General features: G+C 42.6%; 1 protein-coding gene across 1 annotated transcript; it reads right to left on the bottom strand.

The window, feature by feature from the left end:
- Nucleotides 1-561: 561 nt before the first annotated feature.
- Nucleotides 562-20,985, bottom strand: LOC129841431 (uncharacterized). Its single transcript, XM_055909695.1, has 7 exons — nt 19,332-20,985; nt 16,705-16,835; nt 13,075-13,269; nt 6,139-6,288; nt 5,638-5,749; nt 5,276-5,403; nt 562-2,824 (listed from the first exon to the last, which is right to left on the bottom strand). Exons 1-7 carry the CDS (start codon nt 19,600-19,602, stop codon nt 1,886-1,888), a joined length of 1,926 nt encoding a protein of 641 aa, XP_055765670.1. The 5' UTR covers nt 19,603-20,985; the 3' UTR covers nt 562-1,885.
- Between the last annotated feature and the right edge of the window lie 718 nt (nt 20,986-21,703).

Below are 21,703 nucleotides of genomic sequence, written 5' to 3'. Positions count from 1 at the left end.
CAGGCTGTAGTTTGATCTTATCTTGATTATTGTCCAGTTATATGGTCAAGTGCTGCAAAGAACGACCTAGTTAAGCCCTAAACCGAGTGGCACTTTTTGCTCTTCATTGTAATCGGAGGGCTAATATCAATACTCTGCATGCCAGTCTCTCTTGTCTAAGAGTTGAGGAATGACTGCATCACTTCTTGTTTTTATAACAAACATGAATGTGTAACAAAATTCCAAATTGTTTGCATAGTGAACTTACACACAGCACGGACACACGCACACTTACCACACCAGACATACCACCATGGTTCTTTTCACAGTCCCCAGGTCCAGAACACATTCAAGGAAACGTACAGTATTATACAGAGCCGGGATTGCATGGAACTCCATTCAATTTCATACAGCGCAAGTGAACAGCAAACCTGGTTATCAAAAAACGACTGAATCAACACCTCACGACACAACGCCTCTCCCCCATGTCACCTACCTGTTGTGTGGATGTATTGACGTGTGTAACTGATTAATGCACGCACGCAAATTGTATTTTGTCTGTAATGTCTATTTCGTTGTGTTGGACCCCGGTAAGACTAGTTTTCGCCATTGGTGTTGGCTAATGGGGATCCTAATAATAAATCAAAAAATCCTCTTCATGATAACTACAGTATCTTTCAAGCTCAGAGCAGAATTGTTTAGAAAGAACAGTGTGTTAGCAAGAACATAGTAGAACACAAATGTTATTACTTTATTCCATCTACATCACCTCAGTAAGGTAAATATTCAACTGTCCTTGTTCTAGCCTGAGATTACTGTCTCTGAAAACAGTTCACACAAACCCATTTCAAATGACAAGTTAACAAAGGGTTAATGAGGGGCATGTGGTTAATTACCATCCTAAACAGTTTGAAGAGCCATCCAGTCACTCTGCAATCTCAAGTACAGGTGCACATTCGTTCATGTTTAATATTTTACCCCAGTCATCACAAGACCTTAAGCCACAGGTGTCAAACTCATTCCACGGGGGGCCGAGTGTCTGCGGGTTTTCGCTCCTCCCTTGTACTTGATTGATGAATTACATTACTAATTAGTTAGGAACTCCCCACACCTGGTTGTCTAGGGCTTTATTGAAAGGAAAAACCAAAAACCTGCAGACACTAGGCCCTCCGTGGAATGAGTTTGACACCCCTGCCTTAAGCCTTCAGGCTACTGACATGGTGACGTACATCAGTATAAATACAGATAACTTTGAGTGTGACTTGCTTTGCCTGGCTACCCAAACTCGGCCAAACACTCCACAATGAGTGTGGATCTGAGTACCTCCCTGACAATTACTAAAACGCAAACACATTCTAACTGTTCTGATTGGCCCCAGAAACTGATGGGTTGGGCCAAAGCCAGAACACACATGGGTAAAGCGGCATTTTGAAAATTCATCATTGGCTTTGATACTAACTGGTAAGAAATGATCATCTCAGCAGACCTGGCTTGTTATAAAGGTGTTATAAAAAGAGGGTGTATTTTGATCACCTATTTTTTGTAAATAAAGGAACAGGTACAACCTGATTGTGTTTGGGGGTATTATAACAGTTATAAAAAAAGAGGGACATATTTATTATGAATAGAACATAGGCAAAACCAAATTCAGAGGGGGAATATAGTAACATAGTAACATGAATAGAGGGGGAATATAGTAACTCTTCAGTAACATGACAGTGTTTTGGCTATGCCAGCACACCAAACAACATGTCTGTATCATGTGAGAATGTGAGTTCACCCAGATTCTCAACTGAGGGACTTGGTAATCCCCCCCAAAACTCCAGGACATTTCACATGTGAAATATAATATTTCAGCTAAATAATTGTTTCCAGATATCCCCTGTGTACATCTCAAGACACAATGCTATGATTTCTCCCTGTTGTGGACACTCCTATGTCTGATAAGGTAACTCAGGAATGAGAAGCTCTTGTAACATAGTTTGCACTTGAAGGGCTTCTCCTTGATGTGAATAGTCTGGTGCTTCTTCACATAGGTCGCCTTAGCAAAGCATTTCCCACACGTGGGGCAGGTGTATGGCTTTTCTTCGTCCGTCCTAATACTCGGCCTCCCACGTTGTGACCCAATGACACCAGAGGAGGTAGAAGCAGAAGCCACCACCCTCAGGGGGTTAGTGTTTGAGCTCCTTCCTTGACCTCTAACCATTGTTTGGGTGTTGTTGGGATTGTGTGCTGTGTTATAGGCTAGGTACCTCTTGTGGTGAACGCCAATCCTGGCCCTGTCTGTATTGGTGGGGTAACCATGAGGTAGCTGAGGAAGGCTAGACCCAGGTCCAGGACTTCTATGAACCCAGTCAACAGGCATTAGACAAGATCCTGAAGGAGAAGACAGACTTGCTGCTAGACTATCACCGGGGGGGTCTCCCACCACTCTCCGTGAAGGCTGAAGCCCAGGGTGACCTGCTCTATTCATCATGGATGCTGTGGTGTTTGTATCATAGGAACAGGAGGGTTTATCTCTATCAGCCCCAGGCCCTGCTTCATCCCTGCACTGAGACTGTGAAGAGAAGGGTCTGGGCTGCAGACTGGATCCCTGACTGGAGTCTCTGTCTCTCTGATGACCACCAGGACTGTTGTTCAGTCCACCTGTCCACTGATTGTGTTCTGTGTATTGGTGGAGTCTCAGCCCCTCTCGATTCGGTCCCCGTTCCGACTCGGGAAGGAAGAGCGACGGCTCCTGATTCAGGGTCCTGATCAGGAGCCAGGGTTTGTGACCAGCCACCTCAGAGGCCCAGTCTCTCCTGCCAGCAACACCAGATATTCTCAGGTCTTCATGGACTGCAGACTGTAAACACAAATTGTACAGAAGTGCATATAAAATGTTTATTAAAGAAACTTTTAGCTGTACAAACAGAAACATGACATGATAATTATTAAACGTTAACCACAGTCAAATCTGTCTCTGACACTGATGCAAGTACCTAACAGTATGGAGCCATTGGAGTTTATTATAAAAACTGTCTATATGCGTTGATTCAAGAATTAAGTTTAACGTTTTGGTTCGACTGAGATAAGGGAAACTTAGTCCCTGCAATGATACAAAAATAACCAAGTCAGTCAGCACAGAGTTCATTTTGTATTTCATTTCAACAGAATGGTCATACAATCACATAACTTTGAAGTACAGTACTTTTATTGCAGAAAAACGATAAGTGACAAAAATAATAACTTTTCTCACTATGGTAACACTTGACTTTTTCTGTAAATCTGGTACCCTCACTTTGATAAAATGTTAGAATACTTTGGAAAAGGTTCAACGTTACACACAGCTTCACTACTTCATGTCAAGTAAACACAAATTAAGGCAGTATAATTTCCTCATTATAAAACACCAGCATCAAACAATAGGTCAGGGTTGTCATTTTTCAATAGTGTAGAATTTTTACAGACAGCATCACACCAACCATCACTACATCATCTACTCTGCTTCATCATACTCATTCTTTCCTCAATTCACCTACATTACATGTCACTATACTCTATACATGGGACGTGTGCATTTTTGCTGGTGTATCCAGAGGTACATCTCATTCCGAAATCATGGGCATTAATATGGAGATGGTCCCCCCTTTGCTGCTATAACAGCCTCCTCTCTTCTGGGAAGGCTTTCCACTAGATGAGGAACATTTCTGCTGGGACTTGTTTCCATTCAGCCACAAGACCATAAGTGAGGTCAGGCACTGATGTTGGGCGATTAGGCCTGGCTCGCAGTCGGCGTTCCAATTCATCCCAAAGGTGTTCGCTGGGGTTGAGGTCATGGCTCTGTGCAGGCCAGTCAAGTTCTTCCATACCGATCGATAAACCATTTCTGTATGGACCTCGCTTTGTGCACGGGGGTTTTGTCCTGCTGGAACAGGAAAGGGCCCCAAACTGTTGCCACAAGGTCTAGAATGTCATCAATGTATGCTGTAGTGTTAAGATTTCCCTTCACTGGAACTAAGGGGCCTAGCCCGAACCATGAAAAACAGCCCCCGACCATTATTCCTCCTCCACCAAACTTTACAGTTTCCACTATGCATTGGGGCAGGAAGCGTTCTCCTGGCATCTACCAAACCCAGATTCGTCCGTCGGACTGCCAGATGGTAAAGTGTGATTCTTCATTCCAGAGAACGCGTTTCCACTGCTCCAGAGTCCAATGGCGGCGAGCTTTACACGACTCCAGCAGACGCTTGGCATTGTGCATGGTGATCTTAGACTTGTGTGCGGCTGCTCGGCCATGGAAACCCATTTCATGAATCCGCGGATGGAACAGTTCTCGTGCTGACGTTGCTTCCAGAGGCAGTTTGGAACTCGGTAGTGAGTGTTGCAACTGAGGACAGATTATTTTTATGCACTTCAGCACACGGTGGCCCCGTTCTGTGAACTTGTGTGGCCTACTACTACTACTTCGCTGCTGAACCTAGACGTTTCCACTTCACAATAACAGCGCTTACAGTTTACCGGGACAGCTCTGGCTGGGCAGACATTGGACGAATTGACATTTTGGAAAGGTGGCATCTTATGACAGTGCCACGTTGAAAGTCACTGAGCTCTTACGTAAGGCCATTCTACTGCCAATGTTTGTCTATGGAGGTTGCATGGCTGTGTGCTCGATTTTATACACCTGTCATAACGGGTGTGGCTGAAATAGCCTAATCCACTAATTTGAATGGGTGTCCACATACTTTTGTATATATAGTGTAGCTCCTCTGAAAACTTGCAGTAGCTACATGCGAACGGCCTCTCTCTCTTGTGGACCTTCAGGTGCATTTTCAGCTGGTCGTGCTGATGGGAAAACCATTCCTCACACTGGGGCAGCCTAAGGGTTTCTCCTGTGTGGACTTCCAGGTGCCTCTTCAGGTTGGACGAGTGTGAAAAACTGGCCTGGCATAGTTGACAGCCTAACCAGGGAGTGTCTGTGCTGTTGCAGGGTTCATGTTCCAGTTGATAGATCCTATAGAATGCAGGCTGAAGGCAGCATCTGTTAGGGGGTTAACCTGAGGCGCCATCAGTCTCTCAATCACAACTATAAGAGCAGGACGGAGAATCGCTAGCTGAGTCTGTGTCTGTTCTCTCCCACCGCATACCAACCTCCTTGTCCCCGCAGGCCAAATCTATGCCTCGCTCTGGTCTCAGCCAGTCTGTTGTCATGGAGACTAAATTTGGTTGTTGTTTTGTGTTCGACTGTCTGTTTCTGGTTGTGGTTAACAGTGTTGTTCCCCAGCCCAGAGTTGACGACGCTGTCCCATCCACTGACCTCCACTATGTCACCTCTGGTTCTGGCCTGATCAGTCATGTCATCCCCTGGGCCTTTGGCTGCACCCGTCTGGGTCTGGGAATTCAAGATGACTGCCCAGTCCCCTCTGTTAGCCTCTGGCCAAACATCTACAGGAAGAGGTTAGAAAATAGACTAAAAACATGGAAAATAACTCTACATAAATTGATTTTTTTTTGTCAATTACCTGGTCAAGTTCATACATTATAATGTGTGTTTTTCTATGTAAACATAATTTGTATTGATTTCATTTTATGAATAAAGACAAGAACAATAGCCAGGTGCATCACTATTCCCATTGAAGATTTATTACTGTATGTAGGTTGTATTTATTTCTCCCTTACCTTGCTCCCCCATCTTAAGTCCACTCAGCAGATCAATGCTCTCTGGTCCGTCCTCTATTGTCTCCTCTTTGACCAACAGCAGATCAATCTTCCCATCCTCCATGTCGACTGACTGTAAGAGATACAGAGTGAGAGGATGTTGGATCAAGAAATCTGATATGAGCACCCTGCTAAGGAGCATCTTCTGATTGGGTAATGAGGGATTGCTATGAGTACTATGCAAACGTGCTAGTTGATTTGATACTATGCAAATGTGCTAATGACTTGATTACTTGACACTTAATGGTTTGGTCATTCAAAGTCATGGTCCCACACTTAAGACAAAATGTAGTGCCTCATAATAAGAGTGCCTATCAAGGATCAGGTCCCCACCTTTCTATAGTCTTACTCATTATTTAAAGGGTTTAAACTGATCCTAGATCAGCACTCCTACTCTGAGACACTTTGTGGATACAGACCCTGACCTAATACCCTTCAGACAGTAGTTCACAGTGGGCTCACCTCAGTGAGACTGTGTGTGGTCCTGTGCTGCTCAGCTGGTTCCTCTGTGGGTTCAGGAGGAGGTGTAGTCTGGTTTTCCTCCTCAGTGTTCCCTAAACCCTCTTCATACCCCTCCTCCTTCACCAGTAGCACCTCTGGACCATCTTCCTCCTTGAAAACACAGACGATACCGATTACACAGACATACACTCCCTCAGGTAGGTATACACACAGATAATAAACACACTTTCAACATGGAGTCTTTATCCATCCCCACTAGGTTTGAGTCCTATACTGTAGTTACAGAATGACTTCATTGTTGTTAAACCCATCATGGTGGAAATAAATATGTTGTTGTGGGTAAAAATAAGTCAGCTATGATAAGTCAAAAGTAATCATCAGACAAACCTGACTAAACTATTTGATGTGTACAGTAGGTGTTTGTTAGTGTGTGGGTATGTGTAGGTATATTTAGTAAGTGTATAATGGTTATAAAGCGATGTGTGTATGCAGACTAGGGTGAGATCAGATGTATACTCAAGAGAGTCTCAATGAAAGTCTTAGAATGAAGAGTCCCATTTTGTGTTTATTAAACAGAAACAAGTTTTAAAATACACCATATGAAAACCACACGTACACGTTTCTCTGCGTGCCTGGCAGACATCTTATCTTGGATGACGGCCCGCCACCTCAAGTTCAACCTCGACAAGATGGAGCTGCTTATCCTCCTGGGGAAGGCCTGCCCGCTCCAAGACCTCTCCATCACGGTTGACAACTCCACGGTGTCCCCCTCTCAGAGTGCAAGAATATCGAAGCAGTGACTCGCTCCTGCAGGTTCATGCTCTACAACATCTGTAAAGTACGACCCTTCCTCACACAGGAAGCTGCAGGTCCTAATCCAGGCTGTGGTCATCTCCTGTTCACACAACTGCAAATCTCTGTTGGCTGGCCTCCCTGTTTGTGCCATCAAACCCCTGCAACTTATCTAGTACGCCGCAACTTCCCAAGTTCTCCCACGTCACCCCGCTCTCCGCACACTCCACTCACTTTCCGTCTAAGCTCGCATCCACTAAATACCATGGTGCTAGCCTACGGAGCAGCAAGGCGAATTGCCCCTCCCTACCTTCATGCTGATGCTCAAACCCTACACCCCAAATCGATCACTCATCCACCTCTAGTGTCTTGTCCATCCCACCCCGATGGGGGGGGGGGGGGGGGGGGGGGGGGGTGTCAGCTCCCGTTCAGCCCAGTCGAAACTCTTCTCTGTCCTGGCACCCTATTGGTGGAATCAGCTTCCCCCTGAAGCTAGGACAGAAGAGTCCATGCTCATCTTTCGAAAACCCTTCCTCTTCAAAGAATATCTTAAATGAATCCCCTGGCACGGATCCACAATGTTTTAGCCCTCCACCGTTAAAATATAAATAAGTGAAAGAAAAAGGACAGAGCTCTACACGCGACCTCACCAATCAGTCTTGAGAGAGACAGGGAGCGCTTGGTGACTTCTGGGTAAGTAAGTTCGGTCTCGTATGACTTCTGGGTGTATGTCAAACAGATCAAGAGATGCCTTCAGAAAGTATTCATACCTCTTGACTTATTCCCCCAAAATTGTGTTACAGCCTTAATTCAAAATGGATTAAATTGATTTTGTCTTGCACATCTACACATCATACCCCATAATGAGTGCGAAAGAGAAGTGAAAACATGTTTTTAGACATTTTTGCCACTTTATTGAAAATAAAATCTCATTTACATAGGTATTCACACCCCTGAGTCAATACATGTTAGAATCCCATTTGGCAGCGATTACAGCTGAGTCTTTCTGGGTAAGTCTCTAAGAGCTTTCCACATCTGGATTTTGCAACATTTGCCCATTGTTTTTTTCAAAATTCTTCAAGCTCCGTCAACTTGGTTGTTGATCACTGCAAGACAACCATTTTCAGGTCTTGCCCTATATTGTAGATTTGGCATTGTGTTTCAGGTTATTGCCCTGCTGAAAGGTGAATTCTTCTCCCAGTGGTTGGTGGAAAGCAGACTGAACCAGGTTTTCCTCTAGGATTTTGCCTGTGCTTAGCTCCATTCCGTATCTTTTTATCCCGAAACTCCCCAGTCCTTCACAATTACAAGCATACCGATAACATGATGCAGCCACCACTATGCTTGAAAATATGGAGAGTGGTACTCAGTAATGTGTTGATTTTCCTCAAACAACACTTCGTATTCAGGACAAAAAGGACACTTTTTTTGCAGGATTACTTTAGTGCCTTGTTGCAAACAGGATGCATGAAAAAATTCTGTACAGGCTTCCTTTTCACTCTGTCAATTAGGTTAGTATTGTGGAGTAACTACAATGTTGTTGATCCATCCTCAGTTTTTCATCGATCACAGCCATTAAACTCTGTAATTGACCTGATGGTGAAATCCCTGAGTGTTTTCCTTCCTCTCCGGCAACTGAGTTAAAAAGGAAACCTGGATCTTTGTAGTAATTGGGTGTACTGAGTGTACACCATCCAAAGTGTAATTAATAACTTCACCATGCTCAAAGGGATATTCAATGTCTGCTTTTTTTTTTAACCCAGCTACCAATAGGTGCCCTTCTTTGCGAGGTATTGGTAAACATCCCTGGTCTTTGTGGTTGAGTCGGTGTTTGAAATTCACTGCTCAACTGAGGGACCTTGATGATAATTCTATCTGTGGGGTACAGCGATGAGGTAGTCATGTTAAACACTATCATTGTACACAGAGTAATCCTTGCAATTTATTACGTGACTTTATTATGTACTCATGAACTTATTTAGGCTTGCCATAACAAAGGACTTAAATACTTATTTGCTCAAGACATTCAGCTCTGATCCAATTCTGATCAGAGTAGTTGTTTGATTCTTTGATGTGTGTGTGATTATTTTTATTTTTTTACTTGTCCATTTGGACAACTTAAATCTATATTCTACTTGTCCCAGTATTTTTTACTATTTCTTTTACTTTTCCCAGACAAGGACAAGCGTTAAAGAGCAACTGCCCCTAAAAAGCAACTAATCCCTTTGAAAACAGCCGATGTGGTATTGATATGAGTCAAACATTTATTCTCGTGTCAAAATTGACTACAGTGTAAGTAGGATCATTTTGGTCATTAAGTCAACCTCGTCTAAAACGGAGTTTAGAACCTCATCTTAAAAATGTATTTAAAATGTTAAATCTTTTCACCTTTTGGTCTTAATTTAAGATTATGGTTAGGCAAAAGTTTAGCATTGTGGTAAAGGTTAGGTTTAAAATTACATTTTAATAAGATAAATTGTAGCAATAGGCTGGGTTTCTGACTTTCTGGCTGTGGTAACGACCTAGAATTAGCTTGACCCAAGTTACTACCCTTGTGACACAGACGGCTTCATCAACAATGGTAACGTGTGTTATGTAAAAAGTTGTATTACAAAAATACCCGGTTTGATAAACTAGTTGGTTAATTACCCAGCCAAGCAGATTCAAGTAGATCATTTTGGTTGTGAAGTGAATTATCAAAAGAGTTCTCATTTCTTTATAACAAAATGCAATTAACCCCTTGGCTGTCTATCGTATCACCCTGTCACAGGCCCTCCCGGTCAACACCACCTCATAACATGAGGAAGTAAACTGTTTATAAGGATTGCCTGCTGCAGTTGTTTGAGAAAATGTCCAGTTTGCAGCCGAACATCCAACATAGAGAAGACCAGCAAGGGGACCCTCAGCATCACGCAGACGTTCCCTCGCTGTGAGCATTCCTATAAACGGAACAGGGAGGACACTTAAATCAGGTTGGTCAAATTTGACCTGGTCAAAACAGTTTTGAGATTTCCCCCCCCCCAATTCACCATCATAACCTAGCCTGGTGGAACCAGCCTGATCGCTACGTTTACCATTCTATTTCACTTCACATATCATGATATCTGAAGTGAAATAGAAAGGCATACTCAGCGATCAGGTTGGTTCCACCGTGCTAATCATAACCTCCATTGATAATGTAATCAGTGCTCTGCGTGAGTTTGTATCAGTGGAGGCTGCTGAGTGGAGGACGACTCATAATAATGGCTGGAACGGCGCGAATGGAATTGCATCAAACACATGGAAACCATGCGTTTGATACCATTCCACTGATTCCGCTCCAGCTGTTACCATGAACACGTCCTCTCCAATTAAGGTGCCACCAACCTCCTGTGGTTTGTATGTGACCGATCAGTATTTTGATGAGGGTCCAGGAGCTGATCTACGCTGGCAAAGACCTCACCTCCAGCCTCACCTCGTTTTCGCAACAACGATTGTCGATGGGTAGACGAGAATTAGGTAGGTTTAGTCTGACCTGTTCAAACTTCAACATAGTATCTGTGTGTGTCAGATATCACCTATCCTAACTGCCATTGGTAATAGAACAGTGACTGTGTATATGTTCACAGCTGCATCTATGGAGCCAGCACTTGGGAGACTTGCAAGATGATGTGATGGAGTCCTGACCTACAGACAGGCTTGATACTGACGTCTCTGAATGGAGAGAGACCTGGCACTCGGCATAAAAATGTTACTAGACAACTTTTACTTGTATTGTCTTTTTTTTTTTTATTGAATTAAACGGTATCAGTCAATATGTGGAAGGAGAAACCCTGTGTATTCTGCACCAGGATCAGGGAACTCCTGTTGTATACGGGACACAACACAGAAAGGTATGACCACTGATATGTTTGCCAAGGCAGCCCCATTACCACCAGACAAAATGCAGATAGGCAGAGTATCAGTATTAGCTGGGAATGACAATTAAAGGTCAAAGGTTCACACTCTTATATCAGCAGAACACTGCTTCTATGGTATTATGTAAAGGGTTGTTTATTCTACATGGACGCGTTACTACATTTGAAAGTTATCAAGATACTTAGTTTAGAATATTTACATACATTTAGCAATCACATTCTTGTCGTGTTTTTTTTTTTTTTACACTGTAGGCTACTGACCTATTCAAAGCTTCCTTCAGCATCCCACTATACATCTGCCACCTGCCTGTAGTTATTGAACTCAACAAGCAGGAGATTGGTTTGTTTGTTGTGATTGAGAGGAGAAGGGGGGGGGGGGGGGGGCTGCAGGCAAGGTTCTGACACGTGGTTGTAGCAAGGACACACCCAAATAAAAATACACCCTCAAGCCAACTTACATTCGGCTGCTGTCATGGCCACCAGCATTTCTTGGGGAGCAAGCCAAAGAGCGAGACGAAATCTGCGGGTGCAATTCCCCCTTAATGTCGAGCTCTGATTTACTACGACTTTGATATGTGGTTCTCACCCAGCCATCTTAAGATGAATTAACTAATTGTAAGTCGCTCTGGATAAGAGCATCTGCTAAATTACTTAAATGTAATGTCTCAGCTAAAACTCTGCACGAACTTGATACACTCCATTCATTTTCTCATTAAAAGTATCTGGGGGGAAAAAAATTAAGTAGTTGAATGGTAGTAATGAAATAGGCATTTGTGAACATCATATAGCAGAGTACAAACACAATATGTAACAGTCTTATTAAGCTTAAATACTATGTAGAAAACATTAGGAATACTCATTCTTTCCTTGACAGACTGACCAGGTGAAAGCTATGACTCCTTACTTAAATACACATCAATCAGTGTAGATGAAGGGGAGGAGACAGGTCAAAGAATTTTTAAGCCTTGAGACATGGATTGTGTATGAGTGCCATTGAGGGTCAATGGAAAAGACGAATTGAGGCTGTTCTTAATGGTTTGTACACTCAGTGTATGCCTTATATATATATCACACAACATCTGTATGAAATATTCTACCCAGGAATATTCAACACTGAAATCTGTTACTCTCGTTATTCCAAATGCGTCTGTGGATCTTAAAAAATATATATATATTTGTCTTTAATGCAGGGTTTGATCTAAATGTCAGAAGCTATCGAGTGGAATGGTTATTTTCTATGTTATAGAGTAAAATGTTTTTTCTGCTGGTGTAGCCTGAGGTAGCTCCTCTCTGAGAACCTCTTCCCGCAGTGTGTACAAGCAAACGGTCTCTCTCCCTTGTGGACCTTCAGGTGCATCTTCAGGTTGCCAGCCAGGGAGAACCTCTTCTCACACTGGGGGCAGCTGAAGGGTTTCTCCCCTGTGTGGACCCTCTGGTGTCTCTTCAGGTCACCAGACTGGGAAAACCTCTTCTCACACTGGGGGCAGCTGAAGGGTTTCACCCCTGTGTGGACCCTCTGGTGGATCTCCACCTTCTGGGGGCAGCTGAAGCCTTTGTTACAGAACATGCAGAGGAACCGTTTATCTTTACTATTGCCTGAAGTTGGTCCCCCTCCCCACGCCTTGGCCCTTTGGTCCTCTGAGTTCAATACCTGATTGAAAAGGACACTGCCATGTGAATCGGAAGGTGCCAATGATGTGGACACTGGGTCGCGATCCCTGAAAGCGTGTAAAGGGGAGTTGGTGGCGACAATTTGATTTGTCTCTAAGATTCCCCTGTAATCTAAGAAATCTCTGCCTTGTGAGTGTCCTTCTACATTCCATGTCAGTGGAGCGTCGCCCTCTTCTTTCACCTCATCTACCACTGTAACCTCCCCTTTCTTATCTAGGCACCCTTCAGAGTATACACTACTACTGTACTGGTTCCAGTACCCTCTAGACAGATCAGTCTGTGTCTCTAAACCCAAGGATATGTTGCCAGGGTCCATCTCTGTAGCGTAAGAACAAGACGGATTATCACCGCCAGAGAGTAACGCGTCACCATCACCACGGGAATAAACCATCCTCTGGCTCTGGTGAAATACCGGTAAATACTCTGCGCCAGGAGCAGGAGGACAGCCCAGTTTCCCCAGCCCTAGTCTGTCTGGGTCTGATTTGTGGTCAGATCCTGTGGATAATAGCCTTTGTGTTACAGTTAAAGTCTCTGTATCTGTCTCTGACTTGAGGACGGCGTTCGGCGTTCCACTGACCTCCGTGATGCTGTGTCCGGTCCTGGGCTTGGGTGGCGCGGCAGTTGTGAGGTCCTCCATGGCTACAGGAGGTGCCACTGTAGCCACTGCTCCAGTCTGGATGTCTCCGCTGTGCCGTGGGTCCTCCTCTCCTTCAGTCCTCTCCTTCTTGACCAGAGACGATCCTCCAGGACCTGCAGCCTCTGCATCTGCAGACTGACACAAGAGAGGAGGTTATTATTGCTACATCAGTTGTTTTGGATAACAATGCCGTAGAGAAGTCTCACAAGCTCCCCTATGCCTGATAAATTAGGATGTACATGTAAGCAAATTTGGATATGGGATATGTTCCGGGATTCATCTGATGGCATTCAGGAGTCGTTTCCACAGTGGCCATACGAACGTATCCAAACCAAAAGAACATTGATTACATACAATATCTGCGCTGGGATAAAGGCTAGAGCTACTGCTTACATGGATGGGACACGGACACATACAAGAAAGCTGGCTATGAGCTTGGATGAGACATTAAACATGCAAAAGGACAATATAGGAGGAAGGTGGAATCCTATTACACCGGCTCCGGTGCTCGTCGTATGTGGCAGGGCTCACAGATGATTACGGATTACAAAGGGAAACCCAGCTGTGAGACACCCAGTGATGCGGAACTTCCAAAAGAGCTAAATACCTTTCATGCTCACGTCGAGGAATACAACACTGAGTCTTGTGTGAAAACCCCAGTTGTTCCAGATGACTGATTGATCTCGCGCTTCGTTGCTGATGCGAGTAAAACTTTTAAACATGGCAACAATCGCAAGGCCTCCGGGCCAGACGGAATACCAGGGCGTGTTCTCAAAGCATGCGCAGACCAGTTTACAAGTGTCTTCAGACATTTTCCTTCCCAGTCTGTAATCCCAACATGTTTCAAGCTGACCACCATTGTCTGTTCCCAAGATTCTCAAGGTTACCTGCCTAAATGACTACCGTCCTGTAGCACTCACATCTGTAATTATGAAGTGCTTTAAAAGGCTGGCCATGACACACATAAACACCATCATCCCAGACCACCTGGACCCACTCCAATTCACATACCACTCCAACAGATCCACAGATGACGCAATCTCAATTGCACTTCACACGGACGTCTCCCACCTGAACAAGATGGGAAATAACTATGTGAGGATGTGGTTCATAGACTACAGCTCAGCATTCAACAACATAGTCCCCTCCAAGATAATCCCCAAAGTGGGGACCCTGGGACTAGAGACCTTCATGGGTCTAAAAAGTTGGACCCTTTCCGAATTGGACCTGGGGCTAATCCATCCAGACCTGATATGCAAAAATTATTTTTCAATATAAAGACCCGTTCCGAACTAATAGCTGCCATAGCTAGGTTATTTATTTCATAGTGGCTACCTGTCTTGACTGCATCAAACCGGGAGAAGCTAGTTAAGCTAGCTAGGCTGCATGCGCTTTCTCATCCTACAGTTACAAACAAAAATAACTCCATTCAGAATATTAAGTAGCAGCCTACCTGTTGGCTCTTGGTCGTTGTAGCCTATCCTTGTCCTTCAACTTTTAATTCCAGCATTTTAATTCCATCTTCTATTGATTAGATAACTCCTAACTTTTGCCCCACACAGAGAGACTATGACTGTAACCTACTGCCGCTTTGATGACTTATGTTTGACCAACAAGTTACATGCGCCACCTTCGTGAAAAGCAAAGAGCAGATGCATACATTTCTCTCTCTCTCCGCAGCAGTCACATTTGGATCCTTCAGGACAAGTCAGTTAAAATTACACATACCCGAGACCCTCTGCCACGCTGACCCTCAACACGGGGGCCCCTCAGGGGTGTGTGCTTAGTCCCCTCCTGTACTTCCTGTTCACAACTCCGACACCATCATCAAGTTTGCTGACGACATGACAGTGGTAGGCCGGATCACTGACGGCGATGAGAATAACCTACAGGGAGGTTAGAGACTTAGCGGTGTGGTGCTAGGACAACAACCTCTCCCTCAACGTCAGCAAAAGCAAGGAACTGATAATAAACTACAGGAGAAAGAGGGTAGAGCACGCCCCCCCACCCTCATCAACGGGCCATAGCGGAGCGGGTTGAGAGCTTCAAATTCCTTGGCGTCCACATCACTAACGACTTAACATGGTCCACGACAGCGCGGCTTCCCCCTCAGGAGACTTAAAAGATTTGTCATGACCGGAAAGCGCTACAGAGGACCCGAAATATTGCCAAAGACTCCAGCCACCCGAGCCATAGTCTGTAAACTGTAACAGAGCATCGGCTCTCGAACCAACAGGCTCAACAATACTCTACCCCCAAGCCACAAGACTGCTAAATAGCCATAAGAGTGCTAAATAGTTAATTAATTGGTTACCGGACTATCTTGCACTGACTCTATGCACACTCACGAGACTATACAGTGGGGATCGAAATGATTGGAAACCTTGATAAAAATGAGCAATAATAACTGTATAAAATAAATAATTCAAATGCCGAGCTATGTATTGTATGCTTAAATTTTTTTTTTTTTTATTATATTATTTTAAACTAATAAAATTGCTTGGAGAAAGAGATCGTTTAACAAGTAATATTTTTTTCTTAAAAAGGTAGGGGTTAAAATTAACACCCCTAAAGATTCTTAGAAATAAAGTAGTCACAAGTTTAGTATTTAGTCCCATATTCCTAGCAAACAATTACTACATCAAGCTTGTAACCCTACATACTTGCTGGAGGCATTTGCAGTTAGTTTTGGTTGTGTTTCAGATTATTTTGTGCCAGAAAGAAATGAATGGTAAATCATGTATTGTCATTATAGGAATACCTAGGATAGGATAAAGTAATCCTTCTAACCCCCCCCCCCCCCCCTTAAAAGAGTTAGATGCACTATTGTAAAGTGGTTGTTCCACTGGATATCATAAGGTGAATGCACCAATTTGTAAGTCGCTCTGGATAAGAGCGTCTGCTTAAATGACTTAAATGTAAAAATGTAAATGTAATTATGGAGTCACATTCATTGTAAATAAGAATATAATATGTTTATAAACACTTCTACATTTATGTGGATGCTACCAGGATTCTCTGAGCAATTGTATTAGTATAAAAATAATATAACCCCCCCCCCCCCCCCCCCCCCAAATAATGTTGCAGACAATACAGCTCAGTTTTTTTGTTATAGAGTCAGTATTGCTCATCTTTATCAAGGGTGTCAATCATTTCAGACTCCACTGTAAATACACACACTCAAACTAAAACGGACACTCACACACACCAAGTTAACTACAACATTTTACACTTATCATATTCTTCTGCTACTCTGTTCTATTAACAATAATAATATTATTATCTCTCCTGATGCCGTGTCACTTTACCCCGCCTTCATGTACATACTACACCTCAAATATCTTGTACCTGCACACTGATCTGGTACTGGTACTCCCTGTATATAGCTCCATTCTAGCATATTGTACTCTCTTGTGTTACTATTTTCATGGTAAAGTCTACACCCGTTGTATTCGGCGCATGTGATAAATAAAATGTTATTTGATTTTAATAGCTGAGTGGACCCTTTCTGAAATAAACAGGCCACATTTGATGTACTGTAATTACTAAATGTTACACTATTAAACTAACCTCTATCATGACAACGTGCTGGGTTGAGGTTCCACTCCCCTCATCAACAGTTATTGGTTGGTCATCTCTCCATGTATTGTGTCCCGCTGGCTTCACAAAGCTCCTGTGGCCTCCAGTGAGATGTCCTTCACCTGAGAGAGTGATTGGGGGAAAAGCGGTGGTTAGGTACTGTCAATGTTCAACACTATATTGTAGACTATTGACACTGTCTACAATTGGCAAGGATGCAAGATAATCAATAAATAGTTATGAGAAGTGTTATGTTCCATGCATCACATTATTTTTTATTTATTATGACAATAGGAAAATCAGTAAATCAAGAATCTGGTTAGAATTTGATACGGGCCATCTTGCTTCCCTACTTCTTACTTAAACTTCATACTGTATACTAATCATACTATTTAAAATGTACTGTTTAGTAAAAATGAATGCCCTAAACAACAAATACCAATGTACTAGGTTCATCCATACTGTCAATGCTTCATCTAATGCGCAATTGCGCTGTTCTCCGCCATTCGTTCATTTTGGTAGCACATCCCATATTTGATTATCAGCTATTTTTGCCAACTAAAATGCCTACTATTTATCGGATGTTATGTGACGAGACAAACAATGGACGCTATGCGAGAGGTCTATACTGAACAAAAATATAAAAACACAAAATGCAACAATTTCAAAGATTTACTGAATTACAGTTCATATAAGGACATCAGTAAATGGAAATAAATGCATTAGGCCCTAATCTATCGATTTCACATGACTGGGAATACAGATATGCATCTGTTGGTCTCTGCTCTGCCGAGTCTGTATTGTGCAAACCGGGAATTTTGTGATTGATGTTTATTTTTGTATTTATTTTTTCAAGTGTAAACTACCAGAATTCAGTGGCTACAGGCATACAATCGATAAAAGCTAAATACCCGTGAATTTAAAATGTGTCCCATCCATCTTGCTGTGCAGGTGGCTAGCAGGAAGCTCACTGTCTCAGCCTAGGCTAATTATTTGCTGGAAACGGTGCAGTTTACCCTCCCATCACTAGAGTAACTCATCAAGACCAAACATAACATTGCAATGTAACCCAACTCAGGTGTAGCCCTACCTTAGAAGTAAGCTGTGTTTTTAGACTTGTAGGGCAACCTTCTGCGTTACAGTTCAGACTTAGTGAGAAATGTGTGTCTGTGTTAGGCTGTGTGTGTGTGTGTGTATGTGGGGAAGTTTGTGTCTGTGGGATGTGTGTGTGTAGGTAGCACGGCACAAGTTTGGGCATATTATTTGACACACTAGGCCTAATCAGTTAGACCTAATCAGTTAGGCTACTGAATAGAACATAACTGTGCTATATAGACTAACTCTTACTAATTGGTAAATAGTTAACCTGATTTTTGTTCAGGATTATGTAATCCCAATTATATGTACTCTTATTACCCCTGGTGTAAGTGTGTGCATGGCATCTTACTCCGTAGTGTAAACATTCTTAAATACTAATGCATACAGCACTGTACACTACGTATTCTATGTATATAACTTGTTACCAATGCTGCTACTGCTCATCATGTTTGCACTGTTACTGTACACTTATGACCATATAAGTCACCCTTGCTGCACTATGTACCATATTAATGCACCTACATACTGATATTTGATGAGAGCGAGATGCCCACGATGGGTTGTATAATATGTATAAAATGTGTATAATATGTATAAACTGAAGGTAGAAGCCTAAGTGCTATTGTTTATTAGTTTACTCCAATTGGGGGAGGGGTGGTAGGGTTTGCAGGAAATAATAAAGGTATATTCAAAAAAAAAGTGTGCATATGAATGTGTATGTATTTACCAATTTTTTTAAAATATATGTATATTTACCAAAAAATATATGGGGGATTGGAAATTATGCAGAAGCAACAATCCATCCTCAATATTAAGGCTGATCCATCCCTTAAATTAAAATAATATATATATACACCGTGTTAACAAAACATTAAGAACACCTTCATAATATTGAGTTGCGCACCCCCGATCTTGAGATATTAGACCAAGTGTGTTGAAATTAAGAATCCAGGCAGGTGACTTGGTGTCATTATTGACTAGGGCACAGGTGTCAAACTCATTCCATGGAGTGCAGAGTGGCTGCGGGGTTTTCCGCTACTCCCTTTTAATTAATTGATTAATTAAGGTCACTAATTAGCTGTCTAGGGCTTAATTGAAACCCCTGGACTAGGGATTAACCTTGACCAGTCCGCAACCTTTGACTTTGGAAAATAAGATATTTTAGCAATAATAAGTCCTATCCTCATGAAATAAAGTGTTGTGATCCTGAGAAGCTTCTCTATAACATGGAATACAAAGTATAAGACCAGAAACAGATTCATTTTGACCCCTAACAACCTACTATTTACAACGCAAGTATGGGTATTTGGGAAAAATGGCCAGCGTGTCTCTGTGCAATAATATATTTTTCTTAATTGACCTGCTTGGTCAAATGAAAGTAAACATAAATAAAATATTGCAAGATAGCTTAATAATCAGGGTAAGTATTGTATATTATCCAAAAACTGACCAAGACCCAATTCTGGGTAACACATCAGAACACATGTCCAGAAGGTAACGGGGCGTCCTACAAAATGTACCTCTTGCCATTCCTCTGTATCGATCGAGGATCTTGACACTACTGGGACGACTGGCGAGGACGCGCTCTCGTATTGTCTTCTCTGCGCGCTCCCGTGCCACCTTCAGTTCCAGCAGCTGTAGTTTCCTCCGCAATCCCCTGTTTTCTTTTTGGCTATGAGTTATTTCCAAACGAAACACTGCATAGTCGTCGTCTACGACTTTACAGATCTCTGCCACGGCTGCATTCGCTAGCACCTCCATAATCGAGGCTATTTGAGTGTGAAAAACCATACCGTTAGCTATTGTTAACTAACGTTAGCACCTAGCTAGCGTTACCTAAATAACATACATCAACCAAGTCCTGTCTCCAACGCGAATTAAAGAATACCGGAGTTAAGTATGTGACGTTGTGCAGTTAAAATGAATCGCATTGAGTTCCAGGATGTTAATACATGTGAAAATAACAAAACAAAAACGCTAACGTGAAAATTGTTCTTGATCACTATTCACTTCCGTTTACTACTTATTTACATTTGTATTTTCGGATCGCAACCAACTGAAAGGTGCATACACCGCCACCTACTGTACTGGAGTGTGAAACCTCCCTACTATTATTCTCTTCACTAAACCTGAGCTGTGTTCGAATACTCAGCTACTAACCGCACTATTTGTGACGTGAATTGAGTATGGTCATAGTATGGATATAGTTAGTATGTCAAAAGTTCCCGAAAGTCGTGCTAAATTGGCCAAAATACGAAGTATACATGCAGGGGACACTTTCCGTGCTTTTAGGACCCATAATGCAATTCTTCCGAAAATGGGCGTGGCTTCACGCTTTCAGATTTGTAGATATGCCGGAAAATATGCAGCCGAAGGCGAATACAAATTCATTGTTTTAATTATGACAAATTGTAAAAAAATGTTGAGCAATGTAATGACTTAAAATAACTTACGTTACGTTGGCTGACAATTTGTTAGCTACGCTATTCTTACAAACCGTCTAGCATTATAGCAGTTGGTACCTGTATGTTAGCCATCTACCCAGCATTAGTTGGCTACTAATACATAGAATTTGCCATGCAGTATTATTTACTACTCCGATTTCAGAGCATTCTCGCGCAGAATAACTGATGAATTTACGAATGCTCAACACTGGTTGAATATGGCCAGTGTCAGTAAACGTCGGCAAAAAAAAAAGGTAATTCAATTGATGCCAGCAGCACAGTTAGTCACCAACGCTCTAGATAACATAAATGGCCTAACCAGCTCTGCTAGGGCGAGTAAAATGGTCAGAGTGAGGTGTTCTCCATCTAGCCATCGTTAGCTTGACCGCGGTTGAATGCTCAGATCAACCCTACTCCTCGCGCCAGAGCGTCCAGTGTGCGCTCTGAACGCTCCGAATTTATGAACGGACATTCTGACAAGGCTCTGGATTTACGAACGCCCAGACCGCACTCTGGTGTTCCAGATTGAATTTACAAATAACCGAAATCGTAAAATGTTTAGTCATTTGGTATGCTAACAAGCTAGGAAAATGATGCATAGCAACAGCATCAACTTCCGGTGGACAGGTGAAGCTCAACTAGTTTGTTTGCAGTATACTACAATTAACTAATAGTATAACTTTATGGCGTCCCCTCGCGAACCGGGACCCTCTGCACACAACAACGGTTGCCCAAGAAGCATCGTTAAAGGCCGCGGCCCTTGCAGTGCAAGGGGAACCACTACTTCAAGGTTTCAGAGCAAGTGATGTAACGATTGAAAGGCTACAAGCGTGCACCACCGCTAACTAGCTAGCCATTTCACATCTGTTACATATACAGTATTCGAAAACAGATTTGGATTTCTAATAAAATAAATCCCTACAAACCCCACTGCTCCCAACCCGATCCCACCCTAATCAAATAAACTCCCTTTCTACATCATACATTTCACAAAATAATAATACATGTTAAACCATTTTGTCTACCATACACACATTCCAGTACCATTTTCCCCTATCAGTTTCAAAGAAGAATTAAATTCTGTATGCCCCAATCTCATCCTATACAACAAAGTTTCCTCCCTTCTGTTACAATTACGACACTGTCTGCGTTTGACAAGTAATGAAAGGTTGCAAGATCGAATCCCCGAGCTGACAAGGTACACATCTGTCGTCCGGACCCTGAACAAGGCCATCATTGAAAATAATAATTTGTTCTTAACTGACTTCCCATTTACATGGGAAAATGACTTCATTTTGGATCCTTCTAATAACAATTTCTTTGACTGGATTATATGGTGGGGACGCTATATTGATGATGTTTGCCAATCAATTTTGTAACCACTCCCTCTTCAAATTAGGGCTAATTGGAAAAGCTGTTCAAAAGAGGACATTGTATTATTTCTTTGT

Source organism: Salvelinus fontinalis, chromosome 42 (assembly GCF_029448725.1).
Source record: "Salvelinus fontinalis isolate EN_2023a chromosome 42, ASM2944872v1, whole genome shotgun sequence".
Classification (NCBI taxonomy): Eukaryota; Metazoa; Chordata; class Actinopteri; order Salmoniformes; family Salmonidae; genus Salvelinus; species Salvelinus fontinalis.
The sequence above is the reverse complement of the archived record's forward strand: the minus strand, read 5'-3'. Positions and strand labels throughout refer to the sequence as shown.